Source organism: Jaculus jaculus, chromosome 11, assembly GCF_020740685.1.
Source record: "Jaculus jaculus isolate mJacJac1 chromosome 11, mJacJac1.mat.Y.cur, whole genome shotgun sequence".
Classification (NCBI taxonomy): Eukaryota; Metazoa; Chordata; class Mammalia; order Rodentia; family Dipodidae; genus Jaculus; species Jaculus jaculus.
The window spans coordinates 37,722,667-37,746,087 of record NC_059112.1 but is presented as its reverse complement, the minus strand read 5'-3'; the positions used below and the strand labels follow the sequence as shown (position 1 = coordinate 37,746,087).

General features: G+C 37.0%; 1 protein-coding gene across 1 annotated transcript in view; it reads left to right on the top strand.

Moving 5' to 3' along the window:
* Positions 1 to 23,421, top strand: part of Stim2 (stromal interaction molecule 2) — a 180,406-nt gene that overhangs the window by 47,724 nt on the left and 109,261 nt on the right. The window contains exon 2 of the mRNA XM_004656103.2: positions 14,927 to 15,057. Within this exon, the coding sequence (XP_004656160.2) occupies positions 14,927 to 15,057 (131 nt within the window). The remainder of the gene's footprint in view (positions 1 to 14,926; positions 15,058 to 23,421) is intronic.

Genomic DNA, 23,421 nt, shown 5'->3' with positions numbered 1-23,421 from the left:
AGAACAGACATACAACTGCTAGTAGAGAAAGTAGTACCAATCTCTTAATCCTTTAAAAATATCTTACTATTTGTTTATTTAATTTATGAGAGAAAGGGGGGAAGAGAGAGCGCCAGCCAAATATGAATAAAAATCAGCTTAATACATGATTGCATATTACATTTCTGTCTTGATTCAGTAAATACTTAATGAGTGCTTGTTAGGATCCAGGGAATCCTAGGGAAAAGAAACCTAGCACCAAATGCAACACAGAAATCAGCAGTTTGTACAGATTTTGGGTTCTTAATGAGAATGTTGTAAAATGTATGAAATGAAAGGATTACTGTATCTTAAGTTATATTGTGTTTATATGTAATGGTTAACCAACTGGTTTAGTTGATGATATACATATTTCTTATCTTTTAAAAATATTTTTATTTATTTGACAGAGGAAGAGGCAAAGAGATAGAGTTAGAGAGTATGAGCATGCCAGGGCCTCTAGCCACTGCAAACACTCTAGACACATGCACCTTGTGTGTCTGGCTTAATTGGGTACTGAGGAATAAAACCTGAGTCCTTAGGCTTCACAGTCAAAAGCCTTAACTTCTAGGCTATCTCTCCAGTTGTATCTCTTATCTTTACTACTGTTGGTCCAGCAATTGACATTAAGAGTTATTTAGATCACATTTTTTTAAAAAAACGTAATTATATGTTCCAAAGAATATTAAACAGAAGTAAGTTGAGGTCTAGTAAATTAGAATTTATTATATAATGTATCATCCACATGGCAGTAGCTTTCTTTCATACCAGAACCTAATTCTATTTTTGTACCAAAAGTGATTTTCTGAAGACTATCTGAGCAATTTCCGGAGCTAAAAGTATAGGTGGAAGATATTATGCTCTTATAAAGAATATGTAGAAAACATTGACACCTGTTAAATAATTCTTTTGGGTAATGCACGAGTGGGATGAGTTTTACATAGTTGCCAACATGTTTGAATTCTGTATATACCTTGCTAAGGAGACTTCTTTGGAATATGAAGGGCAGTATTAATTTGTGCATAGATATTTTGGCATTTTTTTTTTTTTTTTGAGACAGGATTTCATGTAGACCAGGCTGGCCTTGAACTCCTTATTGTACTGCCTCCACTTCCCAAGCACTGGGATTACAGGTATGTACTGCTGTACCCCACTCTAATTTTATTTTGTATCTTTGGTGGTGTTTTCCATAAAACCAGGGGAGTTGAGTGGGATCCCTCCCCCCAAGACTATGAACCAGAGAAAATAAACTTCTTCAGAGAAAAAAAGCTTCACCTGGAGAGTATTTGAGTTTACAGACTGGGTATAAATTTTTGTTTTTGTTTTTCAAGGGATGGTCTTGCTGTAGCTCAGACTGACCTGGAATTCACTATGTAGCCTCAGAGTGGCCTCAAACTCATGGTGATCCTCCTACCGTTGTCCCCCAAATGCTAGAATTAAAGGCACCACGCCTGGCCCAATGTAAACTATTTTTTGAGTTTGTTTAATCAGAAAAAAGACTTTATATCTTGTATGTACAGCTCTCAGGTATCACTGAACATTAAGTCTGTGGGTCATGACCTCACTTTGCTGCTGCTGCTGCCAGCTTTGTATTGCACATATGCCTTCCTCCCCCTTCCCTTCCACAGTGGTATAGCTTTGTTATGGAATAGGGAAAGGAATTCCTTGTTTTTGTTGCTGAGACAAAATTGGTTTGGTAATGGATTCTATGTGGATTTATTTCCATTACAAAACATTTAACAACTTCCTAAAATAATTGTTTGAACAGACAAAACTCATTCAGTAATCACACAACAAAACATAAATAATTGGACATTATTTCTTTCTTGTTTTTTTTTTTAATTATTTATTTATTTATTTGAGAGCGACAGACACAGAAAGAAAGACAGGTAGAGGGAGAGAGAGAGAATGGGTGCGCCAGGGCTTCCAGCCTCTGCAAACGAACTCCAGATGCGTGCGCCCCCTTGTGCATCTGGCTAACGTGGGACCTGGGGAACCGAGCCTCGAACCAGGGTCCTTAGGCTTCACAGGCAAGAGCTTAACAGCTACGCCATCTCTCCAGCCCTCTTTCTTGTTTTTTTTTTTTTTTAAACTTTTATTAGCATTTTCCATGATTATAAAAAAATATCCCAAGGTAATCCCCCCCCCACTTTCCCCTTTGAAATTCCATTCTCCATCATATTACCTCCCCATTGGACATTATTTTAAAAGTGAGTTTTGGAGTTTATATATTCCTCTTCAGTGATATGTTTGATAAACCTCCTTTTGGAATTAAAGATTTGAAATTTACTTTCGGAAGGTGGGACTGTGGCTGTAGTTTAGTGGTGGAGCACTAACCTTGAATAAACAAAGTGCTGGGTTTGAGCCCTAGTACTGCAGATGTAAAAAGATGAAGGAATGCATCCCTTTTTACAGAAAATTCTTTTTGGTGTTGAAAAAAACTAGGAAGTGATCTTTAACTGTTTGATATTTAAACAGAACTGGGTTGAATTGCAACAAAACTGTTAACAGTTGTTTGAGTTTTAGAAAAATTTGCCTATGAGAACTTTGGTTTCTTCATGATGAGAAGTATGATACTGACATGTCAGAGTTAATAAGAGCATCTGAATTAGATAAAGTACCTATCTGAATGCTTGCTGTGATAGTCACAGTAAATGCAGCATTCATTTTATCGTTATCTTTTTTCTGCATTTTAGGGAATATTTGGTTTTGGCAAGATCAAAAAAAATATTTAGAATTAAGTCTATTTAAATTTTAAAAATATTGTATTTTTATTTATTTGAAAGAGAAAGAGGGGAAGAGGGGGAGAGAGGGAGGGAGGGAGGGGGAGGGGGAATGAGGGGGGGGGAGAGGGAGAAGGAGAGGGAGAGGGAGAGGGAGAGGGAGAGAGATATGCACCAGGGCCTCCAGTTGCTGCAAACAAACTCCATATGCATGTACCACCTTTTGAATCTGGCTTAAGATGGTCCTGGGGAATCGAACCTGGGTCTGTTGGCTTTGCAGGCAAGTGCCTTAACTGCTAAGCCATCTCTCCAGCCCTTGATTGTTTTTTGATGATTGACAGATTGAAACTAGATATTTCAGGAGATTTAGCATTGAATTTCTACTGACGTGTCTATAGCTAATTACTGTGGACACCTTATCTTTCTAGATGGTAGTGATAAGTATCTATTGAGTGTTGCTTGTTGAGTTTCAAATATGTGGTACATACTGCTATTAGTAAAAAGAATGTGTGTAGGTGTGTTTGTAAAATATAACCACAGCCTTGCAAAATGTTCTTTTATTTCCATTCTGTGGATGACAAAATTAAGGGTAAATAACTTTTCCAAAGTTATATATTTAAGTGCCGGGAAGGGAATGAATTGAGTATACCTATTAACCTTAGCAGATTGTTCATTTGTAATATTGACACTAATTCTCCATGATGTTAAGGTTTCACACTGACAGAAATAAAGCTGAATTGCTCTTGGTTTATGCTTGGCAATAATGATAACATTCTATTTATTTTCTTAGTGTTGATTTAGATAAACTGGCATTTCATCCATTTTTAAGTGTTCAATATAGTGTTGCAGGTATATTCACACTATTGTAATTGTAACTTTGAATTATCCTTTCCCTTCCCTTACAAAACAGCACAAAACAAAAACAATTAAAGCTCTTTTTAAAAACTATGTACATAATTTGGGCTCTAGATATGATCTTGAAAGGGCTATTGCTTCTTGGAACCCTAATTCTAAGTTCTTTTTCATGTTGCTTGTGGTCAGTACGGTATTTTATTTTATTTTGGATTCTTGGATAGAAGTTGTGAATTGTTCTGTGATTTTATTCTGTGTAAAATATTTTGTTAAGTATTTAGAGCATCCTGGGAAAACATGAATCAATAAATAAGTGTATGTGTGTACCTTCTTGCATTTCTTTTTATGCACTTAGTCAACAGCATTTCCTCACATTGCAGATGGTACAGCACTGTAGACAAATCCATTACTGATTTCTAGGAGCTTATAGTATGAAAGAAAATGAAAAACAGTGAGGTAGCTGTTGGTGCATGAAGTAATGGCTGAATAATGTGTCCTAATCTTTATTTACATACACTAACAGAACATATATGTTAACCATAAATTAAAGGAGGTTATTTTTTGTACAGGGAAGTGTACGAGGAAAGGAATTGCATATTAAGGTAGTTCTGAGGTAGGGGCATTACTGCTGAGGGGAACTTTGTGTTTTGTGGGACATGTGGGGGATATAAATGGGGTGAAATAATACCCCTCGAAAGTGGAAAGGGAACACAAGGAAGCAGGCTTGTATCTGATAGTTTAATTAAAACATTTGGAAAAAGTTTAACATTTTTGTGATAATTTTCAAATGTGAGAAGAAATTTCTTTTTGTTAGTGTTCAGGTAAACCAATAGGTCCTTTTTATGAATTAGTAGTGATGATAGATTCAGAGTTTAAAGATGCAGTTAGAGGGGGTTTTCACTTTTTATTTTCTTCTAGAATAACACTTGCACTATCACTAGATATTTCTTTAGTGGTTTATCAACCCTTGATTAGCAAGAACTGTCTTCTTAAATTGTTGAATGTTCAAAAGTCTGAGTTATGTAGTAGAGATTCTGGAGTTTTTTGCTTGCACTTTATAGCGTGTGTACCAGTCTAATGATACTGTTCCCTTTGTCATTGTTCTGGTGTGTAGTAAGTTCTTAAGAAATGCTGTCATGTTTTGAAGGCCTGTTATGTACCAGGTAATAGAATATGTAATAGGTTGAAACTCATTTTTCTCTAAAAAACAAAGAGCAGCTTTTATCATTTATTATACTTCTTAAAAAAATCTCTTTTAGTCTTATTATGTGCTATGCCTGTGGTATGCTAAATACTGGGAATGTAAGACAGACCCTGCCCTAGAGAGGCTATTGGAAGAGAAGAGAGACATTTTTCACTCTCCTTGTGAATTTGAATTAGATGTTTGGAGGTTGCAAAATGATATTAAAGCATTATCCCTAAAGATATTAAAGTTTGACAGTATTTAGACTGAAGTATTTGATTTGGACTGTAATTGGAAGTAATAAATACAAACAATTTTTCTAAATTTCTTTCAGTGGGAGTAATTATGAAAATCCTAATCATGAGACACTTTGAATAGCTGCCAGGATGATAAGCCAAGTTCTTGGCAGCATATGATGTTGTGCTGTGCACTATATGTGGGCTACAGTCTTGGTTTGTGATTAAGAGTGACTTGGCTCCACTTATTCTTTTCTGCATACAATTTACCGACTTGAAACCAGTACTACAGTGGAGGAGACGAAAGATTGCATTTATTACCTTTTTTGGCTCCCTCTCCCAATAACTCTTTCTTGGATTTCTAAACTTCTCCATCTATCAGTTGACTGGGATAACAAAATAGAGAATATGGAAGATTGTTCCTCAGTAGAGGCTTAGTGATGGCACATTTGATGCATTTTAAATCCTTAGTTTAGTTTTGCCCATCCAAAAAGAAGTGCAATGACCCCTTGTTTAATTTAGATGACTTTTAGGCTGGAAGATCAATCCTGTCTGTCTCTGTTCTCTCATAGCCTTCAGCTGTTACTTCGTGTGACCTTTTCTTTACATCTTCATTGCCATACCTGTAGTTTATAGTCTTTGTTTTTGGTGCTGGGGACCAAATTTTGGTCCTTGTACATGCTAGACACGTGCTGTACCATTTAGGTGTTATCATTAGCCCTGTCGTTTATATTTGTATTTTGTTGTTTCCTGTCTAGACTGCTGTGCCATCATCCATTCTTTGGTAGCACATATATATCTCCAGGTCTAAATGAAAGTGCATCTTACCATGAAGATACAAGTAAGCTTATGGAAACATACTCTACATCATTTGTTAGCCAGGAAAACCAGTTTAAAGCAATGAGGTTCATCATGCATCACACTGAATAGCTTGGTAGATCCAGAGCACCTACAATACCAAATGTTGATGAGGTAGGTTATGGGGCACCAGGAACTCTGACTCTTTGCTAGGAATGCAAAATGGTCTAGCCACTTTGGAAGATTGCTGTCAGTTTCTTACAAAGCCAGAGTGCTGTGCAGCCTAGTGATTGCATTATTGTTGGGATTCTTACAAAGGAATTAGAAACCTGTACATGGAGGTTTTCAGCTGCTTTCTTAATAATTGCAAACTTGGAAGCAACCAAAAAGTCCTTAGGAATTGAAGTGGATGAATAAACTGTGGTGCATCAACACAAGGAAATAATAATTTTCTTGAAAGAAGTGAGCTAACATGAAAAGATACATGGTCGAATCAGAAGTGCATTTTACTCAAAAGATTATATGCAGTGGTTGACACTGTGACATCCCTGAGAAGGCAAAACTGAAATAGTTAAAAAGGTCTGCAGTTGCCAGGAATAGGAGTGAAAAGTGTAGGTGGAACACAGGGTTTGGGAGGCAGCCTACTATCCTCTATAATTTTAAGGGTAGCTACATGTTATAATGAATTCATCCAAACCCATCAAATGTACAACATTAAGAGTGAACTTTAGTAAAATTATGGACTTAGAGTGATAGAATTGCCAGTATAGATTCAGCAGTTATAATAGTCTTTTAGAAAATAAAACCAGTTATAGTAAAGTATTATAAAGTATAATTTATAAATTCTAAAGACTAAACTAAAATCCCCCCAAATAATTTCTTTTTCCTTTCTCCCCTCCCCTCCCCTCCCCTCCCCTCCCCTCCCCTCCCCTCCCCTCCCCTCCCCTCCCCTCCCCTCCCCTCCCCTCCCCTCCCCTCCCTTTGAGGCTTTAGAGGTGTGTTCAGACTTTGAGATGGTTTTATTGGATTTGAGAGTTAAAAAATTTTTTTTTAATTTTTTTAATTAATTAATTTATTTATTTGAGAGCGACAGACACACAGAGAAAGACAGATAGAGGGAGAGAGAGAGAATGGGCTGCGCCAGGGCTTCCAGCCTCTGCAAACGAACTCCAGACGCGTGCGCTCCTTGTGCATCTGGCTAACGTGGGACCTGGGGAACCGAGCCTCGAACCGGGGTCCTTAGGCTTCACAGGCAAGCGCTTAACCGCTAAGCCATCTCTCCAGCCCAGTTTTAAAAATTTTTAATTTTTAATTTATTAGAAGGGGGAGAGGGAGAGAACGGGTATGCCAGGGCCTCCGGGCGCTGCAAAAACAAAAAACAAAAAACAAACCAAAACACAAAAAACAAAAACCACCATAACCATGTGCCACCTTGTACACGTGGCATACGTGGTACTGGGGAATCGATCCTGGAACCTTTGGCTTCGCAGGCAAGCACCGTAACTGCTAAACCATCTCTCCAGCTTGGATTTGAGGTTTTATTCAGTGCCAGCCAGACAAGAGTGTGGCTTGGAGCCATATGGGAGGGGAACCCACAATTTGGAGCCAGGAGGAAAGATAATGGGTTGAAGGGAAGGAAGATTGGGGCGGGGGAGAAAGGACAAAGAGAAGGGGGTGATTGCATGCACCTTAGAGCAGGAGAGGCAGAGAGGAGCAGAGCATGAGGAGGTTGAAGCCCTTTGGAACAAAGGAAGAAAAAGCTTGGGGGACATTCTGTGAAATTCTGCAATAGGTTGTGAGGGGATTTGCTTGGAGCCTGTAGTAGACAGGCTGACTGTGTCCCCTGATGAACTCTTGGGGAAGTGAGACATATGAAGTCTGAAATATAACAGGAGGTAGGCCTAGAGCCCTAGGCCTTGTTAGAGCATGGCCTCTTGGGAGGGTTAAAGGGAGAGGGATTTCTGTGATTCTTTTAAAAATATTCTGTATATTTATGAGAGGCGGGAAGGGGAAGAGAAAGAAATGGGCATGTCAGGGCCTTTTGCCATGGCAGACAAACTCCAGATGCATGCACCACCATGTGCATCTGGCTTATTTGGGTTCTGGGGAATTGAACCTGGGTCCTTAGGCTTTACAGGCAAGCTTCTTAATCACTAAGCCATCTCTCCAATCCCTTCTGTTATAGGGAGTATTAAAAAAGCTGTAATTAGAAGTATTTGTATTGACTTCAGATTAACCTCAGTGCCATAAAAAGTGAGAAGTTTTGTTGTTAGTTTCTATAACTTAGATTTCTAATCAGCCAAGTAATTTCTTGAATGGCTTTTATTTTTTATTATTTATTTTCCTTGAGAGAGCGAGAGCAAGAGAGAGAGAGAGAGAGAGGGAGGGCAGGTGGGCGTGCCAGGACTTTTTAGCTACTGCAAATGAAGTCCAGATACATGTGCCACCTTGTGTTACCTGGCTTATATGGGTCCTGGGGAATTGAACCTGGGTCCTTTGGCCTTGCAGGCAAGCACCTGAACTGCTAAGCCATCACTCTAGCCTGCTTGAAAGACTTTTTGTTTCTGCCGGATGTGGTGGCGCACACCTTTAATCCTAGAACTTGGGAGGCAGAGGTAGGAGGATTGCTGAGAGTTTGAGGCCACCCTGAGACTACATACTTAATTCCAGGTCAGCCTGGACCAGAGTGAGACTCTACCTTGAACCCCGCCCCCCCCAAAAAAAAAGACTTTTTGTTTCCAAATATTTTTATTTAAAAGTCAGGTAAGTAATTCAGTAAGCAAGTATTTTTCAAGTATTTGCTGTGTTCCAGATAGGATTCTAGGTAGTGTAGAAAGAAGGATGATCAAAATAGAGCATATGATTTCATAGTTGCATTACAGTGTGTTAGTTAATGAGGAACACGGAAGGTGATAGTGGAGCACACCGTGATATAGAACTGTGGAGAAAAAGGAAGCAAGTAAAAAGTAGACAGGAGGCTGCTTTAGATATGGCTGCTAAGAAGGTTGTCTCTGAAGAAAAACATTTGAGTTGGAGTGAGAGGAGTTCATCCACGATGGGTAAAGCTTTGCAGGTATAGAGGGCACTCCAATCAGCGGTTTATCTACAAGTCAGTCATTTCTTAGTGTTCTGTCTTCTTTTTCAGAATAGTCTGTAGATCCATCCATAATCTAGTGCTTACTGTTAATAGTTTAGTTCTTATTTAGCAGTTATTTGTTATTATAAGCAGGACCCTCCTGCTCATGTATGCTTCATGAGAACAGTTATTGAAGAATCCATGCAAAAGTCACTTTCTCTTTGAAGATTTACTGTGCATGTAAACATAACTGCTTCCTTAGTTTTGCTATCCTTGTATCTTTATCAATGTCTTTTACTGCAACTGCCATTAAGTTAACTTTGTTTTGGTGTGCCTGGCTTCTATCCTAAGTCTGATGTTTATATATTTGCTGGATAAATGACTGTAGTTACCATTTGGCTTTGAATATTCATACATATTTAAACCACTGAACAAATATGACCCTCATTGAGGTAGATATGTGACCAAAAAAAATACAGTGCATGCTCACACTCAAATTAATGGCAAATGTGATACAATATGCTGGTTACATTTCCAGTGCTGTGACCTGACAGAGAGAACTTCAGGGAGTGTTTATTTTGGTTTCTGGTTTCAGAGGGTTGTAGTCTTATCAGCTGGGAAGCCATGATGGAGTAGTTAAGTCTTTGGTGACAAGTGAGTGAGGCAGGGCCTCTTCATATAACAGGCCAGGAAGCAAGAGAAAGGCTAGAACCCAGGGTGGTGTCACCCCCAGGGAATGTTGCCTACTAGCTTACTTTCTCTACCCAGCTCCCATCTTGTAAAGGCATCATAGCTTCTCACCATTTTGCCACCCTTTTAGGGGCAAAGATCCAAAACTTGAGCTTGGGTGAGAATTCAGTTTTAAATTACAACAAACTGTTTAGGAGTATGAGTTGCAGTAGAGATATATTGTCGAAAGGACAAGTAAGATAGAAAAAATAGGTATATGTTCTGCTTTACGAATGTCATCCTGGAAGCATCTCTTCCCATGATTCATGTTAAGCTTCTTGCATCCTTCAGCTTCTCAGGCAGCAGCTGAGGTAGAATGGTTTGTTTTCTGACATGGTTAATACTGACTCATGACTTTATGTTCATTGTATTGGCACTTAAGCATGGGTTTGGAATCTTGAGAACTCGGTTATAATCCCACCTGTTACGTGTGATCTTACACAAGTTACTAGTGAGTCATTCCCTCATCAAAAAGATGGAGATGAGTCTTGCTCCACAGTAGGATTGAAGGGAGTTACATATATAAGGTGACATTGGTTTCTAGAATGTAGTGGATGATTCTTATTAGATGAAGTCATTTTAATTCATTTAACTTCATTTCTGCAGAATCAGAATGAGGATTTGCGTTTAAGTATAGGAAAACAATGTATAATTTAATACTATTGATTGTTAACTTAGGCTAAGTCTCATTCTCTTGAAACTAATTCTATTTTCTTGAGTACCAAGTACTGCTGACAGTCAAGAGAAAAAGAAAAGAATGTTGAGCATATGAAGCCAAAAGGATACATTGTGTCACTTTGTATTAATACAAGATGAAGGCACCAATGGGAGGAAATTTGTCCTTGTTCTGTTCTGTGCCCTGCAACAAGGATAGTGACTGGCACATTGTAAGCAAATCCTACTTAGATAAGAAATGTGTTCAGGTATGAAGCATAATGATGGATATTAATGCATTTTGGGCAGCAAAGGTATCTATAAGCCCTACATACTGGATTCATTATAGCCATGGGTCTTTCATTACAGACTGTATATTAAAAGAATTTAGGCCAGCTAATCTGATATAAATGATCATTTTTGCTCAGTTGATCTAGAGGATTAAGGAATTGAGAAGTAAAAAAACACATTAGAAAAAGTGATGGAGCTAAGAATCCATGACTATTTTGATAGCTTTCTAGGCCTTACATAATTGTACTCTTTGTGTATGTATATTTGTATGTGTGTGTATGTATGTGTGCAGGCCAGAGGGCAAACATGTATGTCATCCTCAAGAACATAGTTTGTATTTCTGAGACAGGGCCTTTTATTGGCCTGGAGCTCACTTTTAGGTTAATTTGGCTATGTGGTGAGCCACAAGGATCTTTCTGTGTACATACCTCCATAGCATTGGGATTATAGGCATGCACCACCATGCCTGACATCTTTCATGGGTGCTGGAGGAGGAACTCAGATCCTCATGCTTCAAAACATTCAAATTCTTTCCTTAGCATTTCTTTTGCTGTCTTTCCCCTTTTTATACTTGGTAACATTTTTGTGTCTTCTATGTACTCATTTTGTTGTGTCTGTATTTCTCTTTAGAATGTACGTTGTTTCTGTAGTATTTCCGGTGCGCACCATCTGGTAGTCAGTCAATAGATATTGAATGGATGGAATGGAATTTGGAGAAAAAAAGATCACTACTTAGTATTTATGAAAGGTTTTTGTGGAGAAGTTATACCCTGAAATAAACTTCAAATGTATATTATTAAACAAATTATCTTGGGCTTGAGAGATGGCTTAGCAGTTAAGGTGTTTACTTGCAAAGCCTAAGGACTCAGGTTTGACTCTCCAGAACCCATGGAAGCCAGATATATGTGGTGGCACATGTATCTGTAGTTGGTTTACAGTGGCAGGAGGCCCTGATGACCCCATTCTCTTTCTCTCTCATAAATTAAAAAAGTTGTCTTTACATTCATTCACATTAAAAGTTACTTATTTTAAACTTTAATATTTGCTATAATATTTTAATAATTGCTATATAGACAATCAGGTTGCCTGTAACTTGATTTGTAAGCAAGGCTTGGGGTAAATCCTTCTGCCTCTGCCACCCAAGTGCTAGGATTATAGACATGGTGTGATTACAGCCATGTCTTGCCCAATTTACTTATATATGAATATTTTTCAGATTATTTATTGTATGTTCCTCAAAAATTTCTATAAGTGGCACAGTTCTCACTATTAACTCCACTTAGATAGTTTAATTGCAGAGCCATCAAAATCAATTTTGTTGGCCCTTTTCTTATAAACCAGTTATAATAAACACATTCACCTTATACATATTTTAAAAATTTATTTATTTATTTATTTGAGAGAAAGAGGGGAAGAGAGAGAGAGAGAGAGAGAGAGAGAGAGAGAGATAGATAGATAGATAGATATTGGGTGTGCCAGGACTTTTCAGCCACTGCAAATGAACTCCAGATACATGTGCTACCTTGTGTTATCTGGCTTATATGGATATTGGAAAATCGAATGGAGGTCCTTTGGCTTTGCAGGCAAGTGCCTTAACTGCTAGGTCATCTCTCCAGCCCTTATACATTTTTCTGAGGCAGGTTCTTACTCTAGTCCATGTAATTAAAATTTTCACTTTGTAGTTTCCTAGTCTCTTACACGATTTTCCTTTTAAGACTAAAGAAATTAAAACTAGAGTTTGTTTATAAAATTATTAAATAGGGTTTTTTTTTAGAATGTAACTGGAAATGTAGATAAATTGGTTTGAATTTGTTTTTAGAAAATAGATTTCGACCAAAAAAAAAAAAAAAAAACAAAAAAGGAAATGAAAATGATTTTGGGGTCTCAAGTATTACCTTCTCACAATTATTTTTTAAACTTATTTATGAGAGAGAGAATGAGAGAGCAAGCAAGAGAGAGAGGATAAGAATGTATGGGCATACCAGGACCTCTTGCCATTATAAAGGAATTCCAGATGCATATATCACTTTGTGCCTCTGACTTTACATGGGCACTGGTGAATTTAACCTGGGCTGTGAGGCTTTGCAAGCAAGCATCTTTAAGCACTGAGCCATCTCTCCAGCCCACAATTATGTTTTATAATTACTAACATTGTTATTCTGAGGCTTTGTTTTGTTTTATTTTTTATTTATTTATTTACTACAGTTGACTCATGCATCTGCTCTCTTTGCTTTAGTTGGGGAGTCAGTGAGAAAACTCATTGACAAATGATTTGTTCACATTTAACTAGTAACCTTAAAGTTGTCACCAGAATACTTTATAGATTTTTTTCACTGTCAAGATAACTACATTATGGCAGTTTGTATCTATGCTAATGATCATGTTACACTTTATTTATTTCAGGTTTTTTTTGGAGGTAGATTCTCATTCTAGCCCAGGCTGACCTGGCAGCACTGAGTTTCTAGTCCTGGACTGGCCTTGGTCTCACAGTGGTCCTCTTTCCTCTGCCTCCCAAATGCTGGGATTAAAGGCATATGCCACCACATCTGGCCTAATCACAGTAAACATTTAAAGACCATTTTGCATCTAGGCACATATTCTCAAATCTGTTGATAACTTTAAAAGAATATTATTTTAGTGACCTAGTTAGAATAGTAGCAAGTAACATCCTAGAATGTGTCAATAGATCAGTCATCCATATAGGATGTAAGTGAAATTTGACAGTACTTTTTCATTTTGGAATGTAGGATTTTTACTAGTCATAGCAATAGGAAGTAACTTTTGTCAGTCTGACTAAGCCTTTAACCCCTATACTCTGACTTGTGGCCCCCCCCCCATTAGATCCGAGCATTGAACCCAGTGCTTTCTGCATGCCAGGCAAACACTCTATCAATTAATCTATATCCTCAGCCCTCTACATTTTGATAGCTTGAATATAATATTCCATAGTAAGAGGCTTAGCCAATAAAAAGGAAACACGGAGAACAAGATTTAAAGAAATAAACAATCTTTTAAAACTTGACTCTAGAAAGATATATATTAAAAAAGTCATATAGGTTAGCCTCTTAAATTATTGTAAGTAGAAAAAAATGAAAAAAATATGGATCATTTGAATATTTTACATTTTATTTTCTTATTTTGAGGATTTGCAAGGCCTTTAATTTTTTTTTATTTTTTAAATTATTTATTTATTTATTTATTTGAGAGCAGCAGACACAGAGAGAAAGACAGATAGAGGGAGAGAGAGAGAGAATGGGTGCGCCAGGGCTTCCAGCCTCTGCAAACGAACTCCAGACGCGTGCGCCCCCTTGTGCATCTGGCTAACGTGGGACCTGGGGAACCAAGCCTCGAACCGGGGTCCTTAGGCTTCTCAGGCAAGCGCTTAACCACTAAGCCATCTCTCCAGCCCAAGGCCTTTAATTTTTAATAAATAATTTTGATACTTACTTATTTGACAGAGAGAGAGTCGGCATGCCAGGGCTTCCAGCCACTGCAAATGAATTCCAGATGCATGTGTCACCTTGTGCGTCTGCCTTACCTGGGTCCTGGAGAATAGAACCAGGATCCTTTGGCTTTGCAGGCAAACAAAACGCCTTAACTGCTAACCTACCTCTCCAGCCTTAATTTTAGGCCTTTAATTTTAATTAAACTAGATTACACAAAAGTAGCACCTTGTATTCTTTGTTTTGTTCCTTTCTTCCATTCACTATGTAGTCTCAGAGTAGCCTTGAACTCTCATCCTCCTACCTTTGCCTCCCTAGTGCTAGGCTTAAAGGCATGAGCCACCATGCCTGGCTCTCCCTTCTTTTTTTTTTTTTTTAATTTTATTTATTTATTTATTTATTTATTTGAGAGCGACAGACACAGAGAGAAAGACAGATAGAGGGAGAGAGAGGGAATGGGCGCGCCAGGGCTTCCAGCCTCTGCAAACGAACTCCAGAGGCATGCGCCCCCTTGTGCATCTGGCTAACGTGGGACCTGGGGAACCGAGCCTCGAACCGGGGTCCTTAGGCTTCACAGGCAAGCGCTTAACCGCTAAGCCATCTCTCCAGCCCATCTCTCCCTTCTTTTAAGTATGAGAAGGAAATCTCTTTTTGTTTGAGTATAATAGATGTTTGGACAAGAAGTAATGGTGAAAGATGGAATGTTAAATAGCATGAAATTAGTATTGGGTTAACTCTAGGCTGTACCATATTATTTATGTTTAGTTATGTGTGTTTATTAGTATATATTCTGCTAGACATTTTAGAACTTTTTGGTCTAATTTAGAAGTTTACTTTTTTTTTCCTCTTCTAAGTTAACATGCTCTCTTTATAGTCTGTGTTTTGGCATGGAAAGTTGGTAATTTTGGTTGGTTTTGTTTTAGATCCTTGTATGTCGCTGAGTCCACCGTGCTTCACGGAAGAAGATAGATTTAGTCTGGAAGCTCTTCAGACCATACATAAACAGATGGATGACGACAAAGATGGTGGAATTGAAGTTGATGAAAGTGACGAAGTAGGTGAAATGCTTGGTGCCTGCTATTTTCTCAAAACAGAATGCTTGGCTCTAGTCTTTCATTTCCCCTCTATTCTTCATGACACATTTTTTTTTTCATCTTAAATATCTTTAGCTCTTTTTTTCTTTATTTAAAGTTTGATTTCACTTAGTACATTTGTATGACCTTCCTGCTTTCCTTTTCTTTTCTCTGAATTCTGATCCTGAATAATAATGTCACTTTTTTAATTCCAAAAATATTTAGCTTTTTAAAATGCTGGCTGAAAACTTATTACTTTTTTCCTTAGTGATTTGTAGGGTCTCACTTTAGTCCAAGCTGACCTGGAATGTACTCTGTAGTCTCAGAGTGGCCTTGAAGTCATGGTGATCCTCCTACCACTGTCTCCTAGTGCTAGAAGTAAAAGTATGTGCTACCTACCATGCCTGGCTTACATTTTTGTCATGAGAAAATGTTTGTTTGTATAGCTTGCATTTATTTATTTAATTTTTTAAGCTGATATTTGAGTACTTACTGTCCAAATAAGTGTTAGAAATAAATCAGAAACAAGACAGACAAAATCTTTGCCTTCAGTTTGATATTATGATATGGTTTCTGGGAAGTCAAATTAAAATGAACTAAATTCATAGGGAGGGAAGGTGATCAAGATAGGTACATGATGGAGGTTGGCTATAGCCACATTAGGTCTCATTTACAATGGTACCACATAACAGATATACTTTGCATTACTCAGATCAGTAAGAGAATAAATATCTGATAATTTTTGAAAGCTATGGTAAAACTGAATTTGGAGGCTAAAGGGAATTCAGATTAGGAACAGAACATAAGACCTTTTTTGTAACATCATTCCCTTCTGGGCACAGAGAATGGGAAATTAGAGGTCAGTGTGTACTGAATTTGTAACTTCTTTAGATAGACCTACCTGTTCCTTATAGTCATGTATATATGTTCTATCAGTATAGTTGTTTGGTAGGCATTTTATCAACTAATAGTTTAAATAAGAGAAATGAATTGTTTTGTTTTCATGAGCATAGCAGTACAGGGCATTTTAATTTCTTTGTGATTAAAAATCTTATTAGGTATGTGTGAACTATGGTTGCTTTTTTTTTTTAATTTATTTATTTGAGAGCGACAGACACAGAGAGAAGGACAGATAGAGGGAGAGAGAGAGAATGGGCGCACCAGGGCCTCCAGCCTCTGCAAACGAACTCCAGACTCGTGCGCCCCCTTGTGCATCTGGCTAACGTGGGACCTGGGGAACCGAGCCTCTAACCGGGGTCCTTAGGCTTCACAGGCAAGCGCTTAACTGCTAAGCCATCTCTCCAGCCCTGGTTGCTTTTTTTTAACATTCCTTTAATTTTTCTTGATTATCACCCACTTATTCATTCATGTTATTCTGTCACTTGAGATAATTAGTTTCTTTGCTTCAAGCCATATCTCACTGTAGTCTGTCTGTTGAGAGTCACTTAGGAAAGCAAAGTCACTTATGAGAGCAGGGTTAGAAAATATAGAAGAAAATGCATTTTCAAAAGAGGACCAGTGATTTTTAAAAATTATATGAAGTATCCAAAGGATTAAATGCAGGTAATTTTTACTGAAGTTTTTTTTTCTTAAGTCAAAAGTATTTTATCTCTTATAAAAACCTCTGATCCAAATGCTACTTGATGACTCACTTTTGAGGCCCTTCCTTATTGCAGGGAGTTTTGTTGCTCTTGATTAAAACTTGGCTTGCTTGCCCTAAAAATTTATATGTTGGTCTGGAGAGATGGCTTAGCAGTTAAGGTGCTTGTCTGTGAAGCCTAAGAACCCAGCTTAAATTCCCTAGTACCCACATAAGCCAGATGTACAAGGTGCATCTCTCTCTCTCTCTCTCTCTCTCTCTCTCTTTCTCTAACAAATAAATAAATAAAAATAAATATCTAAAATATATTTATTTACTTATTATATTTCTCTGTCAAATAAGTGCGTTTTTTAGATATTTTTATTTATTTATTTTTTATTTGGCAGAGAAAGAGGATAAGAGAGAGAGAAAAAGAGAATGGGCACACTAGGGCCTCCAGCCACTGCAAACAAACTCAGGCATGTGTGTCCCCTCCTGAATTTAGCTAACGTGGGTCCTGGGGAATCGAACCTGGATCTTTTGGCTTTGCAGGCTAACGCCTTAACCACCTAGTCATCCCTCCAGTCCTAAATAAATATTTTTAAAAAATTAAATAAAATACTTAACATTTACACACTGTTGATTTCTTCCAACATGGGATGTCTTTTCATTTCCTAGTGTCTCTGCAATTTGTTGCTTTGAGTATTTTAAAGTTTTCATTCTAGAGATCCTTTACTTCTTTAGTTAGGTTTATTCCAAGGTACTGTTTTTTTTTTCTTTTTTAAGTTTTGTACTCAGTGTACACAGTCAAGTTGGTACCATCATTAGCCTCCTCCCTGCCCTCCCCCCTCTGCAGGGACCCTTCTTTTTGGGGAATATGGGCTGTGCATTGTGGGGTAGCCACCAGTTATGGTTAGGTGGCAAAGTCTCTGTGTATCATGAGCCAATGTGTGAGTCTGACATTCTTTCTGCCCCTTCTTCTTCAAATTTCCCTGAGACATGTTGGGTTCATTTTAGGTCTGCTTCAGTAATGAGAGTGGGAGCCTCTGTGTCTCTGCATATCTAGTTTGATAGGAATCAAGTGTTCTCTGTGTTTGTCTCCTTCACTCTTGTGCTGGTACCAGGTTCACCAAGAAAGCAGCACTCTGGCACTCTTACTCATTTCCCCAGTTATTCTTAGTTTTAGCTGGGGCCCTTTTGAGGTGTAATGGCCTGGTTCTCTCCTTAGAATCTGCGTCCATCTGAAAAAGAGACGCAAATTCTCCAATGGAGAGTGTAGTTAGTGCCAGATAAATGGGATAACCTTTGTATTTTAGATAGAATTTTATAGTTGTAGGCCCTTTTGTGGCCTGCAATTGGTGGGAGCTTTGTAATGGAGAGTGGGCTCGTTTTGGATATGGTTCTGAATTGATTCCCAGCTCCAGTTTTGGGATTCATTCCATTGAGCAGATCAGTTAGCCAAATGAAGAGAAGTTGGTTTCCCACCATGTCTGTGTGCCACTATTACACTTGTGTGAGTATCACATCAGGTTGTTTGCTGCTGAGTGTTTCGACCACGAGTTTCTTGCTCAGATACTGGTTATTTTTCCCCAGTTTCTCATGTAGCACCTTCTGGCACTAGATAGCTAACTGGGGACTGAATCTCTTCCAGCCATGTCATTTTATGTTCATACCAATAGCATATGGTATCTTCAGCAGTATGGTCTTACCACTAACCATTGGTGCGTCATCAAGTACTCTGACAGAAATCTATCTTCTTTTGGGAAACCTTTTAGGTTTCTGATCAAGAGCTCATTGTGGATGACAGCCACCTGCTGGTACTGGGAGTTACAGGTCAGTGCCCAAGAAGAGAAGGAAGAAAAGATATTATAAAAGAGATAGAAGAGAGAGAGAGAAACAGAAACAGAAAATTAAGGGCAGTCTTCATCATACCCTTTCCAGGACCTTGTGATTCAGATGTTCCCTGTAAGCAGCTGGTGAAGGTTCAACCATTTGGTCTGCCTTTTAGGATGTAGAATTTTATGGTACCATTGCTGTTTAGGTCCAGTTTTGTGTCCCCCATCCCTTCCTTTACCCTCCCCTCCCTTCCCACCTTCCCTACTGTCTGGTCCTCTAGATGCTTGTTAGGTATGTCGGCATCTTGGGTAGATTCAGGTTAGGAGCCATAGATGAGTAAGACTATGCAGCAATTATCTTTCTGTGATTGGATGAGTTCACTGAGAATGATCTGTTCCAGGTTTGACCATTTTTCTTCAAATTTCATTGTATCATTTTTTTCTTACTGTTGAGTAGAATTCCATCGTGTAGACATACCAGATCTTAGTTATATCCATTCATCTGATGATGGACATCTGGATTGATTCCAGCTCTTAGCTATTACAAATTGAGCAGCTATAAACATGGTTGAGCATCTCTCTTTGAATTGAGGCATGGACCTTTTTTTTTTTTTTTTTTTGAGGCAATTGTGAATATGAGAGATTCCATGATTTCATCCTCTGTATGTATGTTGTTAGTGTTTAAGTAAGCTACTTATATCTGTGTGTTTATTTTGTATCCTGCTATGTTGCTAAAAGTGTTTATCTACTCTAACAGTTTTCTCATAGAGTCTTTAGGGTCCCTTATGTATAGAATTATATCATCTGCAAATAATAATTTTTTCTCTTCCTTTCTAATTTGTGTCTCTTTGAGTGTCTCTTATATTATTGCCATAGCTTAAATTTCCAGTATTGTATTAAATAAAATTGGCAACAGTGGATACCCTTGTCTCACTCCTGATTTTAATGATAAATCTTCAAGTTTTCCCCATTTAGTATTATGTTGTCTATAGGTTTGTCATAAATAGCTTTTAGTATGTTGAGATATGTTCCTTCTCTTCCTAGTAGGACTTTTACCATGAAGGGATGTTAGATTTTGTTGAATGCCTTTTCTGCATCTATTGAGATGATCATGTGATTTTTGTCCTTCAGTCCATTTCTGTAGTATTACATTTATTGATCTGCATATGTTGAACTACTCCTTCATCTCTGGGATAAAGCCTATTTGGTCGGGGTAAATGATCTTTCTGATATATCCTTGCCTCCTGTTTGTGAATTTTTTGCATCTGTGTTCATGAGGAAGATTGGTTCATAATTTTCTTTGTCCTGTCTTTCTCTGGTTTTGGTGTCAGGGTGATGTTGGCTTCATAGAAGGAATTTGGTAGAATTCCTTCCTTTTCTGTTTTGTGGAAAAGTTTGAGAAGCATTGGTGTTAGTTCTTCTATTTTACAGTTCACCAATAAATCCATCTGGGCCTGGACTTTTTTGTAGTTGGGAGATTTTTTTTTTTGCAATTGCCTGAATCTCTGTACTTGTTGTAATTCTATTTAAATGGTTTATCTCATCTTGATTTAATTTTGGTAGTTCATATAAATCTAGGAAATCATCCTTTTCTTTCAGATTTTCTAACTTAGTAGATTGTATGTTCTTAAAGTATGTCTGAATTTCTTTGGTATCTGTTGTAATGGTGCCTTTTTCATCTCTAATCTTATTAATTTGTGTCTCTTTGCTAAGAGTTTTATCAATCTTGTTTACCCTTTCAAATAACCTACTCTTTCTTTCATTGATTCTTTGTTTTGTTTTGTTGGTTCTATTTCATTAATTTCTGCCCTAATCTTTATTATTTCTTGCCATCTACTGATTTTTGATTTGTCTTGTTACTCTTTTGCCAAGGCCTTAAGGTGGAACATTGTCTACTTGTGAACTTTATAATTTTTAATATAGGCACTGAAAGCTATGAATTCTTCTCTTAAGACTGCCTTTATTGTGTCCCCAAAATTTTGGTATGTTGTGTTTTCATTGTCATTTGATTCTATGAATTTTTTGATTTTCTGTTTTATTTCTTTAATAACCCAGTCTTCATTAATTATTGTATTGTTTATTCTCCATGATTTTGTATTTGCTCTGTAGTGTTTGTTGTTGCTTATTTGTAGTTTATTCCCATTGTGATCAGATAGAATACAAGGGATTATTTCAATTTTCCTATAGTTGTTAAGATTTGCATTGTGTTCTAATGTATTATCTGTTTTCGAGAATGATCTATATGCTGCTGAAAAAAATGTATTTAGTAGCATTTGGATAGAATGTTCAATAGATATCTGTTAGGTCCACTTGTTCTATGACAGCATTTAATACAGATGTTTCTCTGTTTATTTTTTGCTGGGATGATCTAATTAATATAAAGTGACTTTTATCTTTCCTCAATAATGTTGGTTTGAAGCTTATCCTTTCAGATATTAGGATAGCAACACCTTCTTGTTTCCTAGGCCCATTTGTTTGGAATACTGTTTTCTGTTCTTTCACCCTAAGGTAGTGTCTCTCTTTTATGGAGAGATGAGTTTTCCTGGAGGCAACAAACAGAATGATCCTGGCTTTTAATCCAATCTGCAATCCTGTGTCTTTTGTTGGGACATTGAAACCATTGGTATTAAGAGTTATTATTGAAAGGAATGTATGTATAGTCACCATTCTTGTTTTGTAGTGTTTCCTTTATTCCCTTTACTCTCTTGTATTATGTGTTTTTCTGAGTATGATTTATTTTTCCCTATTTTCTCATATGTGAGCTTTCCTTTCTCTTCAGCTGGAGGATCCAATCTTTCAAGCATTTTCTGTAGAAATTCTGTAGAAATGTAGAATTTTTATTCCTTTAGCCTGTTTTTGTTGTGGAATGTCTTTACTTCCTCCATCAATTTGGGTGGATAGCTTTGCTGGGTAAAATAGTCTTGGTTGACAGTTGTTGTCTTTCAAAACTTGAAATACATCATTCCAAGCCCTTCTTACTTTTAAAGTTTGTGTTGAGTAATCTGCTGTGATCCTTATGGGCTTGCCTTTTAAGTGGCTTGCTTTTCCTCTGACTGCTTTCAGTATATTTTCTTTGGTTTGTGTGTTTGGTAGTTTAATTATAATATGGTAAGGAGAAGTTCTTTCGAGGTTTTATCAGTTTGGTGTTCTAAAGGCATCTTGTATCTGCATTGACAATCTCTTTCCCAATTTGGGGGAAATTTTCTTCTGTGATTTTGGTAAAAACACCCACTATGCCTTTGGAGTGACACTCTCCTGCTATAATCTTTTAATAGTGTCCCAAATATCTTGACATTCCCATTTATGCCTTCTCATTAGCTTGTCTTTCTTTGTTGGTCTGTATCTGGTCTTCTGGTTTAGATATCCTGTTCTCTTTTTCATCCATTCTATTGCTGAGACTTTCTATAGAGTTTTTTATTTGACTTATTGTGGTTTTCACTGCTAGTATTTCTGACTGATTTCTCTTTATTATTTCTATTTTCTTATTCTTGTATTGACCTTCTTCTTTCATTAAATTGGTTTACTATGCCTTCTTTAAGTCCTTTTATTTCCCCTTTGATTTGTTTGAGCATAGTTATAATCATTCTTTTGAAATCTTTCTCAGACATTTCCTCTAAATCAGTCTCACTGGAGGCCATTTCTGATGGATTTATAATTTTTGGTGGAACTATATTGTCTTGATTTTGTATTTCTTGTATTACAATGTATAGATTTTTGCATCTTGGAATAATTTGATGCTTGAGTTTTTTTAATTATCTACAGTGTAAAAGCATTTACTATGGTGTGCACTCTTCACAGCAACCGTAGGAGCTAAGACTATAGTTTAAATATCTTATTTGCTGATAACAGAGACTTCAGGTCACATGGCCATGATCACTAGCTGATAAGTTGCTAGAAATAGTATTTTGAATTCACCTTGAGACATAACTTATGTTCTTTGCTTCTAGTCTGTGTTGCTTCTCTGTGACAATGTGTATAATTAGTTTTTAAAAGGATAATTCTTAAGTCTGTTTAACAAATATATTTTCACATTCAGGCTATCTTATGTGTCAAGTGTCTTGAAGCTCTGTGTTTCCCATGAGTAGTCTATTAAGTATTTGGTTAGTTGCATATTTTATCCATAATTGATCTTAATTCATAGTATGAGATAGATTTATTAAATTTATTACAGTAGTTTAGTAATGATGTTAAAATAATGTTTGAGATACATCAAGGACAAAGTATATAGCAAGCAATAAATGAAATTGTTACTGGCTAAGTATTGCTTTTGTTTTACATTTATGAAAAATTTCCTGGAAGCACATCTTAGCTGTAATTATATAACAGAATACCTAATAAGCAGTTAATAAATGTTTAGTGAATCAACATTTTATTTCAGCCGTGTTTTATTGAGCACCTGTGGCTGCCAATAGAGGTTGTGAGGTACTGGCATTTTATTTTATTTTATTTTATTTTATTTTATTTTATTTTATTATTTTATTTTATTTTTTTGCTTTCAAAAGTAATTTATTTGGATTTTCCTTATCCTTTAAGGAACTGTAAATATATTAACAGAAAAGACTTCCCCCCTCAAAGACCGTACAATTTCTGAAATAAGTCAGGAAATGCAAAAACACAAAATTACATTGTTTTAATGCAAACAGAACACACACATCACACCCACACTTGCATTTTTTTTCCAGGTTTGCACAAAGAAAATGGGACTTCGTATTTCTCAGTGAAGACCCTTACTATACTCTGGCTAATCAGAGACTCTGAAACTGTTTTCTTCAAAAAGAGTAAAATACTGGTTATCACTGGGTTTTTGTTTAAGGTACAATAGCTGGCTTATGATTTGCCAGTTAAAAAAATAAAAGAATATAAAATCAAGCATTACAGAACTAATGGATAATAAAATGGAATATTTGTTAGAATTGAAGTGCTAGCCTCTG